The 24,576-nt window shown below is 48.0% G+C and overlaps 1 protein-coding gene across 1 annotated transcript in view; it reads right to left on the reverse strand.

Annotated features, from left to right (window-relative positions):
• DNAH9 (dynein axonemal heavy chain 9) overlaps positions 1–24,576 on the reverse strand; it is a 398,671-nt gene that overhangs the window by 186,108 nt on the left and 187,987 nt on the right. The window contains exons 47-49 of the mRNA XM_077834481.1: positions 24,212–24,373; positions 22,880–23,113; positions 4,317–4,577 (exon numbers count right to left, since the gene is read on the reverse strand). Coding sequence (XP_077690607.1) covers positions 4,317–4,577; positions 22,880–23,113; positions 24,212–24,373 — 657 coding nt within the window. The remainder of the gene's footprint in view (positions 1–4,316; positions 4,578–22,879; positions 23,114–24,211; positions 24,374–24,576) is intronic.

A 24,576-nucleotide genomic window follows, 5' to 3' on the forward strand; every position in this document is an offset into this window, starting at 1 on the left:
TGCACTGCATTGTCCGCGTACAGCAAGGCACAGGCATTGCGCAGACATGGCGATTGTTCTCCTGTACCTATTTGCTGACTGAAAATGAGCCAGAGGCACCTGGCCATAAAGGGAAAGGAAATGTGTCCAAACAATTACTATTAGCCTCTCACTATCAGACCATCTATATTTCTTATTGCCTTCTACTCTACAGTGTTACTTATGGCTTCATCCATTACTGCTGCATTTAACAGTAGAACATAAATACATCTATATTACTGGTCGGTATGAACACGTCAGGAGAGTTGATTCTTCATGTCAGCAGACAGATCAAGCTCTCAGAAGCATCTTGGAGCAGCAGGTGAAAGAAGGACATGACTTCTGGCACTCTGGAAACACTGCTTCACAGGTCTCTAGAAACTCCAAGCCTTCTCGAATGAGTTACTCTACAGTGTCAGCAGGAAACTAAAATTGATGAAGGGGTAAATATTTTCCCTGTGTTGTTGTTTGTTTCCATGCCCAGGAACCAAAGCAGACACATCAAAAATGTTGCTATGCCTCTCCTGAATGGCAATCACCTGGAAAATTTGTTCCATTAGGACTTTCTTGTCAGTATCCCGAAACTGAGACATTTGGGTTGTGCCTCTTGTTCTGCAGATATGGAGGCAATTCTGACCTGTGCAATGGACCTGGACACTTCTCTTCTACCCATGCACCAGAGGCTTGATCCTGCAAGATGCTGAGTGCCTCCTGATAGGTGCTGAGTGCCCTCCCTTCCCAGTGATGTCAAGGGGGTGAGGGTGCTTAGCAGGAGTGCCCGGTGCCTTTCAGCGTCTGGCTCCAGAAGACAACTTCCAAAGCTTTGTTGAACAATAAATTCTTAGGAGCAGATTAAATATGAACAGACACTGCACTGAGCTGTTATGACTTTACCCGGACTCAGCAAGGCTGACAGAGAGACCTGCAGCACTCAGCTCAGGACGCGTGGAGGTGGCAGCGATCAGTCCCAGAATGGATTCAGCAGGTGACCAATTCTCCATTCCAGATCCTGATTCTCTCCCCAGTCTCAAGACATTTGGGGTTAGCAGGCAGTAATGGGGAAGGGACAAGGAGTGGTGAAGGAAGAAATCCCTTACCTCAAAACAATCCACTTTGGGATCCCCCATCCCCCACCTTAGGAACCTTCCTGCCAAAGGACGTGCCTGCTGAGGGACAAGGGTGGGCCTTTGTAACTGTTCTCTGTAAGTTCTGTGTCTAGGATATATTGCCCAGCTCCTTATCTGTCTGCACCACAAGCACCCGCGGGGGCAGGCGAAAGGGAAAAAGCAGCGAGAGGAGTACCATGGACAGAGTGTGCTCCAAGCTCCTGTCTTCATCATGTCTATTGCAGTAATGCTGAGGAGCCATCCGAGAACTGGGCCCCATTGTGCCAGGTGCCATACAGGGTAGTAAACAGTCAGTCCCTGCTCCAAACAGCATACAGTCTAATAGTCCAGACCAGATGCTGGCGGGGGGAAGGAGGGGAGAACACAAACAAGCAGAGTGAACACAAGCAGCAAATGCTCACTGCACCTTGAGTGATCCAACTCGCCGGACACTTGGGGCCATTTCCCCTTTTCTGCTCTTGCAAACCCTGCCTGGCACAGGAAGGGGGTCAGGGGCCCTAACCGACCCTGCTGCATAGACGATCTGCGTTGGTGGCCCAGGGTACAATTATCCTAAAGGGGGCGGGGGGTGTCACACCTATGACTTTAGTGCTAACTTGCTGTGTGATCTTGAGAAAGACACTCAACCTCCGTGTCTCAACTTCTCCAACTGGACCAATGCAGTCAGGGAGCTAGGCCTGGCGTGTTAAGACAGCACATCCTCAGCACTCACGTGCTTGACGCTGCGAGCTGGGCTGGGGAGCAAACGGCCATACAAAGCTTCACCTACACAGTTCTGGCTGTGTTGGGCTCTTTCTGGTTACCTTTTAAAGGGACTTAGGGAGAGAAAACTCTTCCTGGAGAGAGTGGAGAGGCCACCACTGTACATTTCAGATTGTACAAGTATCACAAAGGCGTTTGACGCATACAGCACTGAACATTACAAATTACAGCGCCCATCCCTTCAGCCCCGGGGCAGTTATCTGGAGACATCCTGCACTGTGCTGACTGGGCATGCGGGAGACACAAGCTGAAGCCACGGAATAGCCCTGCTGTCACAGTTCCTGCACTGTGTAGCCTGTGAGCTCAAGCATGAAGTAACAGAGGAGCGACTCTAAACTTGGTGTAGAATGAAATACTAGCAGCATTCCTGACAGCCACGGTTACCTCCCAGGCAAGGCTGTTTTATGAGTTTTGTGCAAAATTTTACCAGGATAATAAGAGTTTGAAACTCCAGCTAAAATGTTCTGTTTTAAGTGAACTGGAGAAAAATCACACAAAGTAGATGGATTATAAAACACATCTAATCAGTATTTCAGGTGTCTTACAGCTCCTGCTGTGCTGACTGTGCACTTGCATAGAAATAACCTGGGAGCAAACAGCTAGAGCTGATAACATCTTTTCAATTAAATGAGATGTTACAGCAATTGCAACAAGATCAGGCCTCATCCCTTGCCAGCAGCCTGATCCACGAGAGTCATCATGGAGCAAAGCAAGACAAGGATTGGCAGAAATGGTGACAAAAGCAGCTTGCCTTGGGAGAAAGCAAGACTAGTGTGCTCAAGGGTGCTCTGTCCCATGGGGGAGGATGTGTTCCAGATCCCTCTCTGTGCACAATCCATGGAGGATATGAATCTGTTACAGCCCCAGGTAGAGAGACATGGTGCAGGTTGTAGCAGCTTATGCTTTTAGCTCTGAAGGTTGGTGGCCCAATCTCTGGTGTGTTAGCCAAAGTGGAGGCCATCCCACCTGCTGGCTGCTATGGTAATTGATTTGCATGGCAGCTCCCATGCAGGAGTTCGGCAGGCACAATGCTGTGTGTTCCTAGGTGCTACGATAATATAAACAATAAGGTATAAAACGCTCAGTGGCAGAGGGCAGTGTCTAGTGGCTGAAATCTGCTGCTGTTCTCCAGGTACACAGTAGGTGGTGCCTCCCACACAGATAGCATCCCTCCCTCCCTCATGATCAATTGCCAGGCCAGACCTTTCTTTGCTAGCAGTCGTCTGAGCTGCTGATGTACAATTAACTGGCCAGCAGTACCTGCATGCTTTCTGCACCCTGCTGCTCCTGACAACCATGCTCCTGCCCCCTGCCTGCGCTCCTGATGACTCAGGTATAAGTTAGCCCTTGGAAGCTCTGCAGCAAGACCCTCATGCCTGGCCCTCCTCACCCCTGATCAGTCCAGGCCCTGGTGCCTGGCCCATTCATATGCAGCCCTAGCCCCATCTCCCTCCATTATGCACCTCACTCCACCTCTGCAAACACAGGGCCAGTTCTCTGTTGCGTTCTGCTCCATTATGCTGCTCAGGCAGCAAGATGGGCCATGGAGAGGAGAGAAATAGCAGCCCCTGAGGAGTACCAGGAATGTCCCTGTCCCCCTGCTGCCCTCCAGGGCTTTAGCACCACAGCCCGAGTACTTTACAGCAGTACACCTGCTGTGGGAGCAATCCAGTGCATCGCTCCAGCTGCCTGACTGCAATTCCACTGAAATCTAACCCAGCAGCCCCTCTGTACCAATATGGGGCCGCTGGGCCAAAGTTCAGAGAGTGGTTTTGTGCCCTGGAGCCCAGGGAGTTTGTTACTGCATGGCAGAGAGCAGGGAGTCCTCTGAGAACTCAATTCCTGGCAGCACTTGCAGCATGGATAAGAGAAAGGGGAGACTGCCCTGCAATGGAGACCCGGGTCCGTGTGGGAGGAGGGGTGGATGAGTGGGGACCACTACCAGGCAGGGGGGACTGGAATTTCCCTTCTGCCTGAGGAACATCTGAATTGGCACCACCATATGCCGGTGGAGCGGCCATGCGTCGGCTCCGCTCCTGGCCCTGGTGGGGCAGGGAGAGCGACGTGGAATGGGCCAAAGGCAGAGGGGTATGTAGTCAGAGCACAAGAACTCCAGCTATTCTCTGCTTCCCATGGCCAATAAGCAGGTGTCACTGACAGCAGCCTGGAGATGGCTCTGAGTTACACCAGGGACCAAACAGCCCCAGAACAAGGAGCACATAGCACAGACGCAAAGGAACTTGGGCTCCAGCATGTGTACACCCGCCTGTGATTCCCTTGCATGGTGAGCTGTGATGGCTGACCTCAGAGGCAAGGCCCTTATGGGGCTACGTCTCCAACAATCCAATCGTAACTGTGCTGGCTCAGACAGCAGGAGATACTGTGAGTGCCCTGATGCTTGCCCCATACCTTATTGAGTGTGTTAAGAGCTGCCTGGGCAGCAGCAAGGGCTGGTTCGGCTTTAGCCAGGTCTTCCTCGCAGTCCTTTTGCTTCTGCTTGACCTCCTGGGTTATCAGCGCCACCTTCTGCTCCTCCTCATCAGCGATGGCTTTCTCCGTGCTCACCTTCTCCGTCTCCACACCAACCACCTGAATCAGCTTGTCAGCATCTTCATTCTTCTGCTTCAGCTCAACTTCCTGGGCTGCCAGCTTGGCTTTCAGGCCATCTACCTACAGTGGGAGAAGCACACAGGAAGGGCGTGAACCCAGCAGGCTCCAGTGAAGCATGTGGAGAAGAATTATATAAGCAAGAGAATGCAGTAAATGGATGGTGGATGGGCCGCAGCCGGGGAAAGGGCAATGCACGGATTGCCACATGGCTCATCCAGTCGCATAGCTCATCTCCAGCAGTGGCCAGCACCAGCTGCTCCAGAGGAAGGTGCGAGAAACCCTGCAGCTCTTTGCAGGAGGAACAGGTAAATCACTGCCCCACTGAGGCAAAGAGCTGAGCAGACCCACTTGTCCACAACGAGGAGAGGAGCCCAAGCTTTAGGTGAACACCCTAAAGTTCAGATGCTTCACTAAACAGGCTTCACTGGATTCTCGCCACACAGCCAAATGGCCCTGGCTCCCCCTGCCTCTTGCTGTGTGCTTGTGGCCCCCTCCCCGGGGGGGTGTCAGAGAATGGCCAGCAGCCCTCCCCAGACTCTCTGGGGAGAGGAGGACTGCGCCTCTTCTCCTGACAGTGTTCTGTAGGGCACCTCTTTTGGCTCCTCAGAGAGGTTACCCCATTGAGACGCTCTCCCTGAGGCATCACTCCCCATGGCTTTGGGTCTCCCTCTTATTAGGCGTCTCCCACTAATAATAAATTGCTGCCTTCCCCCCTGGGTCTCCCATTCTCCCAGGTCTACCACCACCATGGCTGGAGAGAGAGGTGGCTGGTAAGGCTCCTCCTCAGCTCTCCTCTCTCCTCCCTCCTCTGCCCTGACTCCCTGAGAAGGGTGAGCGAGAGCAGAGGAACATAAGGTTGCACCATCCACAAAGGGAGTGAAGCCCAAGAAGCTCAGCAGAACAATAGCTCCTAGTGCTAGCAGGACAATGCTGTTGGGCAGTCCTTTATCCTTTACTCCAAGCTGCCGGGAGCACAGACTGGGGGCAATCCTGGCCACCCTGGGCTGCTGACGTGTGAGTAGTGTCAATCCCAGGAAAGATACAGCCAGCAGGGTGCTCTCGCCAGCCCTGGCTCCCTCCACTATCCTGTGGACATGGAATATACAACTGGAAACCAATGCCCACATCATAAGGTCCAGTTGCTGTTCTGAGCAGGTGGGTGAAAACTGGTAGGTGACTGAAAACTTACATTGTATTAATTAATTATAGCATCTAGGATCCCTGGTTCTGGAGCAGCAGCCTGTTGTGCTAGGAGCTGTGCAAACACCTAACAAACAGACAGCTCCCATCCAAAGAGTTTACAATCTAAGTCTGAGATAAGAACTGATAGGTGGAGACAGACAGAAGAGGGAGCACAAGAAAACGACACATTGCCAGTCAGCGTGACAGGCAATGGTCTCAGCACTCCAGCAGCCTAACCACTGTCATGGTTTTTGTAAGCACCGTGACAGGAAGGGCAAGTTTTGAGGAGGAAAATGAGGTGATTTTGCAGATATGCTCCTCCCATTGCAGAACAAAATATATACCCAATTCGATCCCCTAATCTACCTGTGAGCACAATTTATGATCAGCTCTCTCTTTCAGCAGCTTATCCCACCACATTCCTGGGAAATACAGCATGTCTGTGCAGTGCATGTGTGCTTCATGACAGAGGCAGTGTGCACTGCAATCCACACAGCGCATGCTAGGTGCGACCATTTCAGTCTGGACATTTACAGACCGGAACACAAAACACTTTTCAGCCTTAGTGATTTAAATTAATATTCACTCATTTTCTCTATGAAATTACCAACTTCAATGAATATACACAGTCACTTACTCCCTAGACCTCAGAGACCAGTTTGTCATGCAGTCTACCCAATGAAAGACTGTTCATAACACCTGGGGTACCTCTTGACCTGTGTAACAATACTTAATACAATACAAGTCAGACCTTAGCTTTTGCTAATAATTCAGGGGTTCTCAAACTGGGGGTTGGGACCCTGCAGGGGGTTGCAAGGTTATTACATGCGGGGTTGCAAGCTCTCAGCCTCCACCCCAAACTGTGCTTTGCCTCCAGCATTTATAATGGTGTTAAAAATATAAAAAAGTGTTTTTAATTTATTAGGGGGGGGTCACACTCAGAGGCTTACTATGTGAAAGGGGTCACCAGAAAGAAAAAGTTTGAGAACCACTGTAATAATTCCATTTTCATAACAGAAAAGGGAACACAATTTTTAACGCAATGTAATCACATAAGCTGCAGCTATTGGCATTTTGGATTAGCTTCAAGCAGAGGCTGTTCCTAGAACACTCTTTGTATTCCCATGCTGAGTAGTTGATCCATTTTCACCTCCTGTTGTTCTGTTGTAGATGGCGGTTTCCACCAGCACAAAGAGGAGATTGTAAATCAAAATGACTCTGAGCTTGCTGGGGTACAGAATCGCTTCAAGCAGCAAACTGAGCAGCATCTTTTTGTTCGTTGTTTAAATCTTCTGAGATTTGGAAAAATTGAAGTGTGAGGTTTCGCTGATTGCAGATATGGCCTATGACCTCCTGCCCAAGATAAGTAACACTATACTCGATACATGTGTGAATAGAAGCTTTATGTGGTTTAAATGGCTATGACAAGACAAACAAGGGATTAACCTGCCAGGGCTACACAAGTCTTACAACAGCTATATAAAAGGAGTGGATGTACACTCAGTTACACCACCTCTTGTGAGAACATTTCCAGACAAAATCTGCCTTAAACTGGAGTAAAGGCTGAGAGCACACAGAACTAATTGAAGGGCAAAACCTTTGCAATAACAAACGCAAGCAGTAGAAACCCAGGAAATTCAGAGTTACGATTACACTCAAAAGAAACACAAAAAGTTGAAAGCATGGAAAGCCATTCTACATAAGGCGAAGGGTGTGTTTTAACATATTAGTTAACGTTAAATTCCTAGTGTAGACAAGGCAAGTTGTTGTTTTAATGTGTTAACTGGTTGCAGTGAACCCACAGTCTTCCCATAGAGTTTATCTTGTATGGCTAACACAGGGGTCGGCAACCTGCAGCTCTGGAGCAGCATGTGGTTCTTTGGCTGCCCCCTGGTGGCTCTTTGGCAGCCCCCTTGCTGGCAGCCATTTTTTGAGAGGGTGTGAGGTGCAGCTCCCGTCCGGCAGCGCAGCAGGGCTCTGACCCCAAGCCACTCCTGGAAGAGGTTAGCTCCTGGCACGTCTCTGTGCGCCTCTTGTGGGAAGAGGGGCAGCGGGTCTCTGTGTGTTGCCCACCCCTGCAACCACCGCCCCCGTAGCTCCCTTTGTCCAGGAACCTGCCAACGGGAGCTGTGAGGATGGTGATGGGGGCAGGGCAGCATGCAGACCTGCCCCCCGCCAGGGGCATACAGAGACGTGCCAGCAGCCAGCTGCTTTTGGGGCAGTGTCGGGCCAGAGTCCTGCTGCGCTGCTGGCCAGAGCCTGCATCTCAAACTCCCTCCCGTACCCCAACCCCCTGCCCCAGGTCAGAACCCCCTCCTGCAACCCAATCCCCTGCCGCAAGCTGGAGCTCTTTATATTCAAATTCAAACAGCAGAAGTCACATTAAAAGTATTAGTGAGTAGTAATAACTTTAATATGTTCAATTATTATTAGTTGACAAATTCTAACTCTACAAGTAGCTTTGCGTGTGATGTGGCTCTCATAATATTTTGATCAAAGACAAATACAAAAAAAATGGCTCTTCTTCTTTGAAGTTGCCGACCCCTGGGTGCTAACATGTTAAAATGACACCTTGCCTTGTCTACACTAGGATTTTGGCACATGTTAAAAATATACCTTTTTTCCTAGTGACAAGGCTGAAATGTACAGTTTAACAATGAATGTTTAACTGTGAAATGTTCAGTTTGTTCAGTGGAAACATAATAATAGGAAAATGCACCAAAATAACTTCATGTTCCCCTGCAGTGAAGCCCTGGGTGAAAAAAACAAACACAAATGGAGACAGCCTGATCCATACATAACAAACAGTTTTATCTCATCAGGATTGCAAATGCTGGACTGCAGCACTCTTAATCCTATACTGGTTGGGCAAACTCCAGCCTTTGGAGTTACAATGTCCATAGAAACATCATTTATCTTCTCAGGCTATCCACTTCTCTTGCCCCCATTACTGCAATATCCAAGCTTTACAAAATCCTGATTAGACCACAGCAGACTGAAGGGTCTCATTCACATTCTTCATTAAGGCCTGATGAACAAAGAACCTTAAGCACATGAGTAACCTCAAGTGAATAGCACAAGTGATATCATTAGGACTGCTTATGTAACCCACACACCTCGTGGGTGTTGTATTCTGTCCCCTCTAGGGGCACCGAGACCACTTAGAGATTAATGAGTCTGCTACAGCCTTAGCTAAGAACCTTGTCGCTTTTAGCTCATACGTTTTTCTCCAGAGGTCCTAGGTTTGTTCCTGCCCACCGACAACCGGGGTCTGTCAGTGTTATACTTACATGTTTAAGTACCTTGCTGAATCAGAGCTTAGGACACCATGTGTCACCACTTACACAAGTTGTGTGATGCATCTACAGTGCTAATGCATCTGTTAAATGGCCCAAAACTTTGTCAACGCTGAGTTCAGGTTGCCAATGGTGCCTTGTGCCCTTCCAGAATGTGGAGAGAGGCTAAACCAAACCTATCTCTGAGAACCAAGAAATAGGAAGGTAAGGGACACATCACCCCCATAGCGCAACCTTAGTTCTGCCCTCTTTGAGCAATGCCCCAGCATGCTAGTAACACCCGTACTTTACCCTTGCTGATGCATGGAACACTCTGGGGACAGCTCCCTCTAGGACACAGTCTAACACCTTATTTTTGCTCATGCAAAGCTCATGGTTAGGTCAGGCATAGTGACCAGGCGCTACCTACGCCTGGCCTACACTCAGCCATCACACAAACCACCCCAGAGTTCCTAAATGTTACCTCCCCTTCACCCTTGCCCTGAAGATTCCTTCTGAGCCTTCACTTAAACCCTACTGGCCGCTGTCACGTCTGCCATCAGACTGCTGACGAGCTCCATGGCAGTAAGATCCCTGTGCACTGCAACTGACACAACCTACAGAACTCTGTACTGAAATGAGGCAGACTTGATCCCTCAAGGCACATGTGCACCTCTCCTCATATCACAGTGACGGCTCTGCCAAACTGTTTCAAATAATCTCTCCGTCATTTAATACAGTCACAGCTACCACAGTGAACACAGCTGGAGTGCATGCAGGAAAGTGATGCAATTCAAATCTGGGACAAAACACGACACCTTCCCACAGTCCTTCTCCAGGCCTACTTATGATGGCATCAACACTACTTAAGCATTCCCAGCAGCTACTGCCAGCTCCAGGGGGCAGAGTTAAGGTTGCTTGGGGGAAGCATGTACCTTGACTCTTCATTTCCTGGTTTTCAGTGGTCTATGTTTAGCCACTCACCACATTCTGGAAGGGCATGAGGCAGCACTGGGCAACCTTAATTCTGCTTTAATGATGTTTTAGGGCATTTAATTTCTTTGGCTTTTCTCAGCATCACCATGCACCACAGCCCACTCTCACCCTCCAGTGCCTCTGGCTTCTCAGCAATAATTACCCCAGCCAAAGAATGCACTTCTGCATGTTAGTCCCTTCACTGCCCCTACAACGTCTTCTGACCTCCTGTCCCTCTGCCTGTCCATCACAGCCTGGTTCTCTGTCCTCAGACCTCCTCCCCATGGAGAGGCAGATCTTGGGATAGAATCTGCAGGTTGAGGAACTGGGGAGACAGGGCGGAAACAGTGCAGGGACTCACTTGGTGTCAGTGAAGGCATTTCTAGGAGAAAGGGGGACAGAATGGGGTGGCATGGATGTGCAGGATTTTGAGAGGAAAAGCTGAAGCTCTCCATTATCCTTGACTGCACAGCTCAGACACCTCCTTTCCTACCCACTCTTCCATGCCCTGCTCCAACAACCCCCATAATCTCCCTCTTCTGAGTTAAGAGCCTTTCTACCCTGGAATTTGAAAACACTGACATTGAAACACTGACTACCCGGTCTTGGCTACCATACAGCCTTCTGCAACTAACACCTTAAACTCTTCCCGGGGGGCTTCTGGCAACTTGTCCACAAACTTATATTGCCCTATTAACAACATTGTAGTTATAGAGCAATGCCTGCTGGTTCACAGTGCCCATCTGCATGGAAGAAGAGGTATACATCTTGCTCCCCATCAAGTCCATCCTTTTGGACTCTTTGTCCTAAGACATAGATTTATACCTTCCCTCTTGTGCCCTGTCATTCACTGCAGAGAGTTAGGGGCCAAGTGGGAGTAAAGGCCCTCAAAACCCTGCATGTGGATGAAGTACCGCTTCACTGCAAGCATTGCCATGAGATGGAACTAAGTGGGAATATTCCAGAGGGCCTCTGCAGACTCAAAGACAGCCTCATTTATGGAGAGGGCTACTCTCCCAGGAGCTAATGATTGGAGAATATCTTGCAGCTTATTCATATTCTCCTGCACAAATTCAGCCTGGATGCCTAAAGGCCATGTGCCTAAGGTGGTCCTGATATACCTTAAAGTGCTCATGCACTGAGGGAGAGGAGGATCCCAGCATTGTACAGTGGTTTGAGAGGATGAAAAAGCAGTTTGCTGTGCCAATGATGGATCCTTTTCTTGAACCACAAGATCCGATCAGGATAACCCTGGAGGCCCACAGGGAACAGACTCAGAGGTTGCTTGCAGCTGCGGTGGTTCAGGAATGGGAGCCACCTATGGGACTGGCGATTGTTCTGGAGTGATCTTGCTCAAGGATTCCAAGGAGGCCACTGGGCAAATGGATATGGCACTGGTGGCCAGTTGGTATCAGGCCAAGAGCCCCTGTCCTTTATCCGGGAACAATGCTGACCTCAGAAGCAATATTGATTTGAGGATAGTCTCTGCTGCTTATCAGGGACAACAAAGGAGAAGACGACCCTGACCTGGATCTCCAGGAGTCCCAGAGATTCTCTGATGACAATGGGGTGAACAAACAATCAGACTCATCCAAAGCCCAACATGGGGTGGCATCAATGCTGAAGAGGAACAGGGAATTGGCACAGCTGGTACCAAGCAAGACACACTCCAACCTAGTACAGGAGAAGGCCCTGGCACCACAGCCAAGGACAGTACTGAGCTCTACAATGGGATCTGCTACCAGGGCAATGACGGTGCTCAGGGATGGACCAGTGTTGAGGGTCCCTCGGTGCCAGGCACGGAATCCGTCTCAGTTCAACAGCCTGAGACAAGGATAGTGCGAGTTGAAGTGACCATGAACCCAGCAGTTCTGCAACACGTCAGAAGGTGCCACGGGCACAATGGAGGATGAAGCAGTAGAAACCACAGCATTGGAAAACACCTGAACTAATGGAGAATCAGGGACTGAGGAAGCCAAACAGGTCTGAAGCCATCTGATACACCACCAGCATTGAGACAGCCAGTGCTGGTACCGACGTCATTGGCACTGACGACACATGGCCAGAACTGGAGTCAACAGTACAGGCTGATGCTGATCTTCGTGCGGTAATGGAAAGCGGCTAGATGGACCTGCTCCATCCCGTGTGCTGGAGGGAGCATGGTACAGAGTCTCTCTGTGCTCTGGATCTGTCCTGATTAATTTTATGGGACCTCTGCCTCACTGCACCAGAGAAGGGAGAACAACTCTTGTCCCTATTGGGAGAGACAGCAGAATTCGAATGTGGAGCAGCATCACTTGCTAGTTCCACAGGCGACCGCTGATCAGACCAAGGCCTCGGTGCCAAAGCAGGCCTCGAAGCCTGCTCCAGAAGGTGCTACTTCAATCCTAGGTCTCTTGCCACCTGAGTCCTCTTCTTGATGGACTTACAGAGGGAGCACTCTTCCTCAGCGTGTCCCTCAGCAGACACAACAAGCACCTAGCATGGGGATCACTGCTGGGGATGCCCCCCACATGACAGACAATGCTTGAACTCTGGGGAGGACATCACACAGGGAAGCCAACTACTTTAACTGACACTAAACTAGACCTAAGGTACTACTATTATCTAGAGGAAAACCAAAAACTCTTAGAAAACTGAGACTGAAAACATGAGGTGAAAACATGATGCCGAGCTCAGACTCTAGCTGCCAGCGGTGAGCAGGAACTGACAGGTGTCGAGGCAGCGCCACCCTCATATAGCTGGTGTGGAGCTAGGGCCACAGGCCACAAGCACCGCCCCTAATGATACTGTTAGGGAAAGTTATCCAACTTCAGTGTGCTGGGCGTGTGCACCCTACAAGGAATACACGGCTTCATCTACTCAAAGAAGAACTTCTCTACCTGTCTTGCTTGGCTAGAGGCATCTCGCTGGACTCTTGTATTGTGAGGCAGTCAAGGTCACAGAGGTGAGTGTTTTACTCATAACACCCCAGAAGTGACACAGAAGAGTTAGTGCTGCTTCTGGGTACAGTGAGACCTACAACATTAACCCTTCATGTGCCTGCCAGCATTGATGCAAGCATAAGAGACATTTTTTACCAGAAGATGGCAGAATGGCAATGGGAGGAGGAAAAGACTAAAATGGAGAACAGCCCTCTAAGGCCACGACTGGGAAGAGAAGGAATGAGGTGTTGAGAAATGACTGTAAGTGAACACCCCAAGGAAATTAGAAAATTTTAGCATGCTCCTTCCCACATTATCATCTGAAGGCCGATCAGATCCAAGTGTTAGCAAAAAGATCCAAGAGTGCCTCAGCATAGATGAGGAAGTTACTCACCTTGTGCAGTAACAGTTCTTCGAGGTGTGTGTCCCTAAGGGTACTCCACTTTAGGTGTCTGTGTGCCCCTGCACCTCTAATCGGAGATTTTTGGTAGCAGTGTCCCGTTGAGCCCGCGCATGTGCTCTCCCTCCCTTGTGGTCTGCCTTGAGGGTATTTAGTACTGCACAGGCGAACCCCCCTCACTTCCTTCTCTACCACAGAGCCCTGTAGAGAACTCCAAACTAGAGGGGAGGAGGGTTGGTTGTGGAGCACCCATAGGGACACGCATCTCGAAGAACCATCGTTACTGCACAAGGTGAGTAACTTCCTCTTCTTCTCCAAGTAGCGTCCCTATGGGTGCTCCCCTTTAGGTGACTCCGGAGCAGTACCCACCACTGGAGGCTAGGACTTCGGAGCGGAGTCTTTTACTACAGAGATTACTGTGGAGTCAAAGATGGTGTCAGCGGCCAAATCTTCAGTGATCACATAATGTTCTGCGAACGAATGGACAGAGGCCCCAATCATTGCTCTATAGACTGGGGAGATGGGGTATCCCTATGGAATGTGATTGAGGTAGGCACTGATCTCATGGAGTGCATATGGACGGAAACAAGTTGCGCCCTTGCTAAGTGATTAATGCAACTAGAGATCCATTTGGATAGTCTTTGAGGAGATATCACAAAGCTTTTGGATCTTTCTGTGGACGAAAGGAAGAGTTTAGGGGATTTCCTGAAGTCCTTAGTCCTGTCCAAGTAGAATGCTAATGTCCTTCTAATATCTAACATATGCACAATTGTCTCCCAGTTGTCACAGTGTGGTTTTGGGAAAAAACAGAGAGATGAATCTGTTGATTCATATGGAAAGTCCAGAAAAAGTAGGGAGAAACTTGGGATACGGCCTTAGAGTTGTTATTTATTTATTTATTTAAAGACAAAGGCCATGAATGATGGATGTGCCATCAGGGCCGCTATTTCTCCCATGTGCCTAGTTGAGGTGATGGCAATTAGAAATGCTGTTGTCGTGGACAGGTGTAAGAGAGAACAAGTTGCCCTGACTCGGAGGGAGGTCTAGTCCAAGTCCTGAGAACTAGATTAAAGTCCCAGACTGGAGCAGGTGGTGTCACATGGGGGAAGAGAGTCCCGATGCCCTTAAAGAGTCTACGCATTAGTGGTTGAGCAAACTCCAAGTGGGAAGCCATTTTCGCCATGAGATGTACCTTAAGGGATCTGAGTGAGAGTTTAAAATGTAGTGCAAAATCAGAAGGAGGAAAGATGATGTTGAGTCTGTCCATTTGGAATGGTACAAACTTGGAGTCGTTTCCATTTTGTAGACACGTATGTGGAGTGGTCAACTTGTGGTTGTGTTGCAACATGTGTTGCAACATGTGTTTCAACTTGTCAGAGCTTCTAAGCCTTGGAACAAAGAAAGATCCAAGCCTGGAGGCGGAGGACCCATGGGTTCAGGTGAAGGGTCAGCCCACTGTTTTGAGAGAGCGAGTAAGGAATGGGCTGACATCAGAGGAACAGGAGGGCATATTGCCATCTGCTTCAGGTAAGGGAGCAAGACTTGTCATAGTCAAGAGGGGCAATCAGAATAACTCTCGCTTTAAAAGACATGCAAGTGGTTCCTATCCGCTGGGAAGATGAGGGCAACTGCCAGTGAATGTTTCCCCAAAGGGTGGCTATATTTTGAAGCACCTGAGAATTCAGTATACACTCATTGTCGTGAGAAAATTCCAATTGAGACTGTTGGTTACCCTGTTCTGTATCCCTTGTAGACAGACAGCTGAGATGAGCACATTGTGATGGGTGCATCAATTCCAACGTTTGAATGCTGTCTTGCAGAGGGAGGGAGATCTGGCAGCTCCTTGGCAGTTGATACAAAACATACAGGGCACATTAAGCCCATCAAAACTGTGTGTTTTTGATGAAAGGCAGAGTTTGTGCACAGGCACTCCTGACAGCCCCTAGCCCCAAAAGAGTGATATGGAAGGTCATTTCTGTGGAAGGCCATTTGTCCTGAACCTTGTTGTTGTGTAGGTGAGCTCCCCAGCATATTAGGGAGACGTGTCCCAGGGTGGTGAATGTGGGTAGTGAGAGGAGTGCTCTCGCTTGTACTGCATCAGGTTGGTGCTGATAAAGTCCAGTCACTGTACCAGGGTTAGTATGCCACTGCAATGAAGTGAACCTTGGAGACTACCCTGTGTGGAGCAATCTGTACCTCTAATGCTCCTGCCCCAAAGGTAAGCAGTAGGAAATCTCCTGTACGATGGTTGTATTGAGATATGGAAGTAGGCACCCTGTAAGTTCAGGGCTAGAGATCAATCTCTTTTCGCTAAAGCTGGTCCTAACTGCTGTGAAGTAAGGTAAGGTGACTTCTGAGTGGCGTGACAGGTGTATAGATGGCAGCTGATGCTGTAAGGTATCATTGTTCAGGCCCCTGACCAGCTCATCAAAGTGCTTATAAGAGGCAGTTTGAGAGGTCATGGACTGGGGTGTAGACTGTTCTAACTTTTGAGCCCTGGGCCACTCACACTGTGGCTCTTTACAGCACAGAGATGGTGAATATTGAGAAGATTGTGATCTGTGGTGTGGTTGAGAGGTATATCTTCTCTTCTGTTCCACATTGTAGATTCCTAAGGAGTGTAGTGCGGTCTGAGAATCCTTCAGGATGTGGAGAGAAAATCTGTCTTTTTCGCAAAGAGTTTGGCCCTTCAAATTGGAAGTCTGTAGCTCTTTGGGCAATCTAGAGAGGTAAAGCAAAACAAAAAAAAAACCCACAACCCACCCCAGTACCACTGTCATGGAGACTGGGCAGGCTGCTGTAACAGCTACATCCAATGGTGTCCCTAGGACCGGTCTGGCTATTAACTGACCTTCTCTAAGAATGGTCTGAATCTGTTCTTTTTGTGTTTCCAGTAATGTTTCAGAAACATCCTGGGTTTCCCAAGATTAACAAAATTGTTTTGGCCATGACAATTTGGTAATTTATGACTCTAAACAGTAATGTTGTTGATGAATACGCCATCTTGCGAAGCCTGATCCTATGGAGTTGACTTGGCATTATGTTGCTTGCTTCATGCATTAACCACATCCACTATGATAGAGTGATGTTGAAAACAAAGTCTGCCTCTTTGGATAGAGACGTAGGGTTGTTTTTGTTTACACTCTGTTGCTGGTTGGTGCAATGGAAGCTGGCTCTGCCAGATGATTTTGGTAGGATTTAGAATCAGCCCATTAATTGGGAGGATAGTTCTAAATGAGAAGGTAGTGTGCAGAATTTCCACCAACTTGTGATGTGTATCTGCCACCTCCTGTAAGGGAATCTGCAGCTCGTCTGCCACCCTCTTTGTAAGATCCAGAAAGTTCTTAAATCTTCACCTAGTGATGAAGGGTAGGCAGCACAGTCTCATCTGGGAGAGATGAGAAGTGTGCTGAAGAGGTAGTTTCCTCTTCAGGTGTGATTTTTTGTTTGTTTGTTTTTCCCCTTCCCCCTTCTTTCCTGTTCTGAAAAAGCTTTCTCCTGCCTTGGCTCAGGTGCCAGGCTGTAGCAAACCATCTGGTGGACTCTCCCTGAGAGACACCGGAGACGATCGCACCATGTGTGTGTATATACCCAAAGAGTTACAATATGGCCTTGGGAGGGAGAGGCAGGAAGGCAGGCATGAGAGGTTGGCGTGATGGAATTGGGGATGACCCTTGTAGTGTGGTGGTGGGCTACCTTGAGGGGCCAGGGAATGATCTTCTCTTGGTCAGTGTCAGATTTGTCAGTGGGTAAGGGTACTGCTGACTGGGGTATTGGCAGTATACGCCCAGTGCTAAGAGCGATTCTGGGTGCCGGAATGTGCTCGATACCGGGGTCCTGGTACCAAGTAACGGGGATTGTGGTTCTTTCCCAATCATCAAGTCTCCAGGGTATCAGAGCTCATGCAGTACCATGGGTTCATTTGGTACCACAGAGGAGGGTCCGTGGTACATTGTCAGTACCGATAGTTGGGCAGAGCACTCCCTAAATGAGAGTTTTGCCCAGTATAAAAAGTTTGTTGGTGCCACTTTTTAAAGAAACAGTATGGTAATGGTCTCTCCCTGGGTACTGAGGCCACAGGTCTCCAGAGTATCAAAGTACCTGTGTTACCATGGGCTCATCAGGAACCCCAGAGGAGTGTCTGTAGTCAGTATGAATAGTTGGGAAGGTGCAGAACACTTCCTAGGTGGGAGTTTTGTTGCATATGGTACCAAAGGGTTTCCTCTATGCTGCTCTTTTAGAGATGGTACAGTAACTGTCCCCTCTCCTTAGGGGACTGTATGGTTGCCTCAGAGCATGAGGATGGAAGCCTCTGGTGTCTCCATGCAGAAGCAGAGCTGACGGCAGGGCTTCTCTGTGTCGCTGTTTTAGAGATGGTAGGCTAACTGTGCCCTCTCCATGCAGTAGTTGCCCAAAGTAGAGCTCAGAGCAGCACAGAGCTTACAGAAGCCCCTTGTCAGTGCTGAGAGCAGAGCTCAGAGCAGGGCAGAGCTCAGAGCAGGGAGCCCCTTCTCAGGTTTCAGCTTCCAGAGCTTCCCAGCAGACCAGGAGCGGCAGCTGAGCTCACAGCAGGAGGTTCCTCTGCTGATATTGTCCTATGGAGGTGGCCGCACTGGGGAACACCCCTCTGGCTGGCCAGTTGCTCAGAGGAGCCTTTCCAGGGGGAGTCTGCTGGTGGCGGCTTCTTTGTTTCTCTCTCTCTCTCTCTTCTCCTCTGCATCACTCGACCCCTTTTGAAGCGAAGGCTCCAGGGATGATCCAGGGTCAACACCCCACGGAGTCCCCTGCAGACTGAAGTGTTTTCGCTATTGGCGGGAATTTTTACTTAAGCTCCCAGCTCCTGTGAGGCTGCAGTTTCAGGTGTGGCAGGTAAAGCTCTTCTGTGAGGATCTCCCAGGCACAGTGAGTGTCTGGCCATTACAGGAACTGACTCCTGGCAGGAGAGGCACCGCTTGGAGCAGAGCGAGCCAGGCAAGCCCCTGGGCAGGGGGTGTCATCCTCTAGCAGGGAGGAATATGCAGAAGAACATCGTCTTTACTTTTTTTTTTTTTTTTTAACTGAAAAAGAAATAATTATGAGTCTACTAGATGCCGGGGGATGGGGAGAGAATGCCCCCAGACAGGGAAGGAAAGTGAAGTTCTTTTCCTTTTTCTCTTTTCTTTTTAAACCAAAGGAATAAAATAAAAATAAAACACTAGCCTGAGTACTTTTAGGGAGAACAAAGGTAACAAAACAAACACTACTTATGCTAAGGACACAGATAAGGAAGGGACAACTGCTCCTTTGGTCAGAGGCCAAAGGTGGTAGAGAAGGAAGTGAGGGGGGTTCCACCATGCAGTGCTAAATAGCCTGGAGGCAGACCATGAGGGAGGGAGAGCACATGCCCAGGCTCAAGGGGATACTGCTACCAAAAATCTCTGATTAGAGGTGCAGGGGCACATAGACACCTAAAGTGGAGCACCCATAGGGACACTACTCGAAGAAGAAAATGAGATCATCAACTAATAGCAGTACAGAGTGTGCAATCATCAACTGCGCTAAGAAATGGGAAGATTCTGTGAGACGCTTCTATATGTTCTGGGTAGGCAGATAAGCAATTTCTAATGTGGAGGAGAAAGAAAAAGAACAAAGCAAGCCAGGCATTCAAGGGAACTGCACTGTGACTCCAACTGGGAGAGAGGAAAGACTTGACTATGACCAGGAACACAGCAAGAAGAATTATTAAATAACAGAAAACCTGGAGGGCAGGTTCCCAGCAGGCACATTTAATCTGAATGCCCATGCTGCGTTTCAAGAACACAAACACTGCATCACAAAGGTCAGCAATTAATTGGTACAGCAGGCAAGACCTGGATCTAGAATTCAGCGATGCAATTTTAACAGAAGTCATATTAAAAGTTAACTTAGCAACAGGACTTTGAACAGACCTCTTTTTATTGAGCATAGCTCTGAAAAATAAATTATTCAACCAGTAGACTTGTCCAATTTCATTATCTGGGAGCTAGCCTGTGACTTTCCTGGAAATGGAGGACAGCCATTGTCTGAAGTTTTGTTTAGTACATAAGCTAATGAGAGACTGCTACTTAAAACAGAAGCTAATCACGAATGCCAAGATTTCCAAATCCCAAAAGGGGCTGGGGGGAGGGGGGGAGATTTTGAAACTAGAATGGCTAATTCAAGAAACACCCTGAGAAAAGACTGCAAGTGCCCAGGTTAAAATCAGTGTCCCAAGGTGCCACGACATATTCAATACCGATAATTAACTAGCCATTAACCACCAGGCACCAAGAGCAGTGAGAACTATGTTGGCAATAGGAGCACAAGCCTGGATCCACAAAGGTACTTCGACACTGAAGATCCAATTTTAAGACACCACTGTTGTCCACAAAACTCCTGCTCAGCTGCTGTCTAACTCTGCAGGCATCTACAGTCACTCGACACCTACGTTTTCAGGGTAAAAGTTCTTGGCACTGATGTTTCCGTCTTTGGGCAGGTGCACTGCTGACTCATGCTAGGTCTCCAGATGCATATCTCCTGCAGGAGCCCCTGAGCGATCCAAAAAGTGGGAAAGGATCAGTGGAGGAGCACCTAGCTCACCTGTGAGGCCCAATCCGGTAGGCATGCTCAGAGCCCATACCAGATTAAGTCCCATTCAAAATCAGGCCAGAGAAAGAGGGGGTGGCCAATTTTTAGCTTCTAGACAAGTGGTTAGAGCATTCACCTGGGACGGGGGAGATCTAGGTTCAATTCCCCACTCTGCCTGTGGAGGAGAAAGGATCTGAGTAGGGGTTCCTCACCTCTCAGGTGAGTGATCTTACCACTGGGATAAAGCAATAAGGTAGGCACCACAACCACCTCCTCCTCTTACCATTTTGGGTGGCACTAAGCAGACTGCCTAAATCATTCTCACAAGAAACGGCTTCGGCACCTAAGCTGCCTGACTCCAGGAGAGGGACACTCAGTGTCACAAAGCTTAAGTCCCTTTGTGGATCAGGACCATCGCCCTCAGCCTTGAGACACAGCCTGTTCCCTACGTAGATGTCAAAATTCTTTTTCCCTGCTTAAAAAAAGCTTTCAAAATCCCATTTAATAAAAACTCCAGACTACACACTTGAGTAGGACAAAGCATCTGTCCCTTTGCACTTGCAGTCCACTATGCGCAACAGAACTCGTGTCATTTCCATGGAGGTCAGGCTGATGTTTCCAAACCAGGCTGCTTGCAGTTGGGCATCTACGTCCATCTTCAGGGATCTAAATAAATGGACTGATTGTCATCAGTGTTAAGTATTCAGAACTTGTTCTGAAGTCAATGGCAGCTGTGATTGCTCAACACCTCTGAAAATCAGGTCAGTTTTAGCTAGGTGCTTCATTTTGCACATCCAAGTTTGAAAACTGTGGCTTTAATGTCAGTCAACTCTATGAACAATCACTACTTGCTTCAATTCTAGTCCAACGGGAAATCAACTTCAAGCTTAATGATAGCCTATCCCTCAACACCAGAAAACTCCCAAGGAAAAGAGAAGGCAGTAGAAAGCCATGCTGAGCATTAAAAGCTTCACATTTCATCCCAGACTCCTAGGACACTGCCGATATTATGTTGGAGCTTGTAAATAAATGCCCACTGGGACATCTAGGAAACCATTCCTGAAGTACTAGGGGCTTCGGTGTTTGTATTAATATTAGAGTCAGCTGCCAGTAAGAAACACAGATGTGAGCCATCTTCTCCACCATTAAATGTCATAAAAACTGCAGGCTGCGGATTACAGAAGGTCCTTTGGCCCCCAACTGAGCAAGCTACACATAGGGCCCAATTTATAAAAGTACTGAGTGCTCACAGCTCCCTTTGACTTCCTTTGCAGATAGGAGTGCTCAGCAGTACTGAAGATGTAGCCCATAGCCTGTCTGCCGCAACCTCCATTCTCCATTGGGCACCAGAGGGAATGCTTCCATCACCACTGTTATCCAGTTAGTTCAAATGGAAAAGATGAAGCCTGCTGGTTCCTACTGGGGTTTTCTCAGTATCCCCCTCTTCCCCTCATTCTCCATTCTGGTTGGGATGGCATCAAGTGGGGCCCATTTCCCTCAGCACTAACAGGTAAATAAGAGATGCCTTACCTAGCCTAATACCTGGGAAATGTGATGGACATAATATTCCTGGAGTTTAGCAAGACTTTTGACATAGTCCCACATGACAATCTCATAAGTAAGATGGAGAAATGTGGGCTTGGCAAAACTACCATTAAATGCAAACATAATTGGCTAAACAACCACAATAGAAGTAACTATTGATGGAACGCTGTCAGATTGGATGGAGGTCTTGAGTGGGGTTCCACAGGGATCTGTTCTGGGTCCGGTGTCATTTAACATCTTTATTAATTATCTGGATTTAGGAATAGAGAACATACTGATCATATTGGCAAATGACACAAAGTTTGGGGGGTTGCCAACACTTTAGAGGATAGAACTAAAATTCAGAGGGATTTTGATAAATTGGAGAACTGGACTATAGATAACAAAATGAATTTCAACAAAGACAAATGTAAGGTGCTACACTTAGGGAAGAAAAATCAAATGCACAAATACAGAATGGGGGATAACTGGCTTGGCAGCAGCACTGTTCAAAAGGATCTGGGTGTTGCGGTGGATCACAACCTCAACATGAGTCAGCAATGTGATGCTGCTTCAAAAAAAGCAAATGCAATTTTAGGTTGCATTAGCAGAGGCATAGCATGCAAGTCACAGGAGGTGATAGTACCACTCTACTCAGCACTGGTTAGGTCTTAGCTGGAATACTATGTCCAGTTTTGGTTACCAGTGTATAGAAAGGATATAGAGAAACAGGGAAAGATGCAGAGGTGAGTGCCCAAGATGATCAAAGGGATGGAATGCAGTCATATGAGTTGAGAGAGTTGCCAAATACCCAGAACAATATACAGCCAGTCATCATTTTAGCGGTTTAGCCAGATAGGTTCTTTACAAGTGGATTTCAGTCTACTGAGTTATTCAGGAATGCTCATTAACTAAGGTTTCTTAAAGACATGTATCCTGATTTGTAAGGGAAAATGATCCCATCATTACCCATTTTTATCACACACCCATGGCAGTATGAAAAGATACAATGTGTAGCTGAAGCTGTACAGATGCTGATTTGGTGTAAGCAGTTGCAAACTCATTGACTTCAGCTCCCTTGACCTTACTCCAGGTCTCACTCTGGCCCAGACTATGCAAACATACTATATTATGTGCAGCTGAGAAACAATTACCATAATTACATAAACCTACTTATCAAATTGATCTCTACTTGATTCTCTACTTGTGCAGTGATTAGTTTAGAACCACAGCAGCTGGCTTTACACACACACACACCCTCACTCTTTCTCTCCTTCCCCCCATGGAACAGAAACATGTCTCATCTGAGAATTGAGCACAAGCCCTGGAGGGGAGAGATGGGGATGCTAAAGCCAGGATCCACCACCGACATTCACTACCCGCATCCCACTTTTAATCTGTAGTTTTTCTTCCAAACTGAAGCACAGTATGCATTGAGCTGAGAAACAACTAAACAAATCAGCATTCAGACCAGAGACGAGAGAAGGGTCTTCTCACCTGTGCAGATGTGCTGTTGAGTTTCTGCAGGCCATTCTCCAGTCGCTCCATTTTTGCTGTCAGCTCCTTGCCCTTTTTAAATAACAAATTTTGGTAGAGTTTGATTTGCTCGAGGAATGACTTGGGTGTGGTGTAGTTATAGCGACGTTCATTGCTCAGATAAGACCGGGACATCTCATTGACACTTGTATGGACATAGGCCATAAACTTGCTTATTGAGTCTTTCACTGAAAGCTAAAATGAAAGAGACTATATTTTAAACAAAACAAAAAGTAAGCAAATCTATTAATCATTGCCTTCTACTACAGCATAATTGACTGTGTAGCATCTCATTTGGGCTCTTCATTAATTTTACTCTCTCTAGAATTTCTCCAGTTGCTTGTGTTCTACATTTGAACATACTGTACTGAGTAATTTTTATACTATTCATTTGTACATAATAACTCCCTTTTACTAATTAAAATAAGGACAGTTCTGTACAGACTGGAAAATACATACTCATTAAAAGAGACGTTCTAGACAATATGACTCAACTAAATACTATGTAGAAAAGCTAAACGAATAAATCCATTTAGCTGTTAATTGAGTATTAAGTAGCCGTCAAACTGAGCTACAAATGTATTTGCTCTTGAGAATACCTAAAAATTCTCAGACACACATGCAGCAAAGGAAGTATATTCTGGGGAATAATTATGCAAGTGTCAGCAGAGAGGAACCAAGTCTGGTTACTGTCCAGATTGATTTGTAAACCTCAGTTTACACTACCTAAGCCACCAACACAACCCTGACCCCTGAAAGGGAGGGCTAGAGGGGGTGTGAGCGTGTGTGTGTGTGTGAGTGCACGCATGCACATACACACAGTGTTCCCGACCCAGCACCTACTAAGGTCTGCGTCTCTCTCAGATGCTGACCAATATCTGTAGCCCGTTCCAGGGCAGCTTGGTTTGATTTAGATTAGCAGGGTACAGCACAGTCAGCAACTTGTCTACAATGTGTGTTTGGGAGCAGTAAAGCTGTGTCTTTTGGTGGAACGGAGGCTCTACTGTAACATTACTGGGAATTTGGTCTGAACGTACTGCTTACAGTAACAGCGGGTGCCTGCACCCAGTGGCTGAGTTACAGCCCTCTCTCACAGGAGAGTTCAGGCTGGGCTTGGACGCAGCAGCTTCTCACTTCTGCTAATGAAGCCAAGGCTACAGCCGCTCATGACTCGCTGATGAGATCACGGCGAGTGCACTGGGGCACTCAGGGTCCATCTCCAGCTGGAAGAACTCTCGGCTGACAAACCAGGAGCTGCAGAGTCAGCAGGGGTTACCTCTGCTGGAACCTCACCTCAATGTTCTCAGTTTCTTGCAGGAAGCGCAGGCTGACAGACTCCAATGCCTCTTGAGGCCACTCGTGGAACCAGTCTATTGCTGTGCAGTTCACCACCGCTGGGAATTTCCTGCTGCGAACTCTCAGCTTGTTACCAACGGGTGAGAAACAAAGAGCGACCTGAGGAGCAAGAAGGATAAGAGCACTGAGAAGAGGCAGGGCAGCAGGCTGGGAGGCACCCAACATAGCTGCAGCTTTGGGTTTTCCCTGTTGGGAGAATGACTCCCTGGGAGGATTTCAGAGTAAGATCAGGAGCGACACCCAGAATGACCTCTTGAGCTTTGAGCCTTTGCAACTTTGGCCGGTGCGTCCGCACTTGGAAA

The sequence above is a fragment of the Eretmochelys imbricata genome, chromosome 14 (assembly GCF_965152235.1).
Source record: "Eretmochelys imbricata isolate rEreImb1 chromosome 14, rEreImb1.hap1, whole genome shotgun sequence".
Lineage (NCBI taxonomy): Eukaryota > Metazoa > Chordata > Testudines > Cheloniidae > Eretmochelys > Eretmochelys imbricata.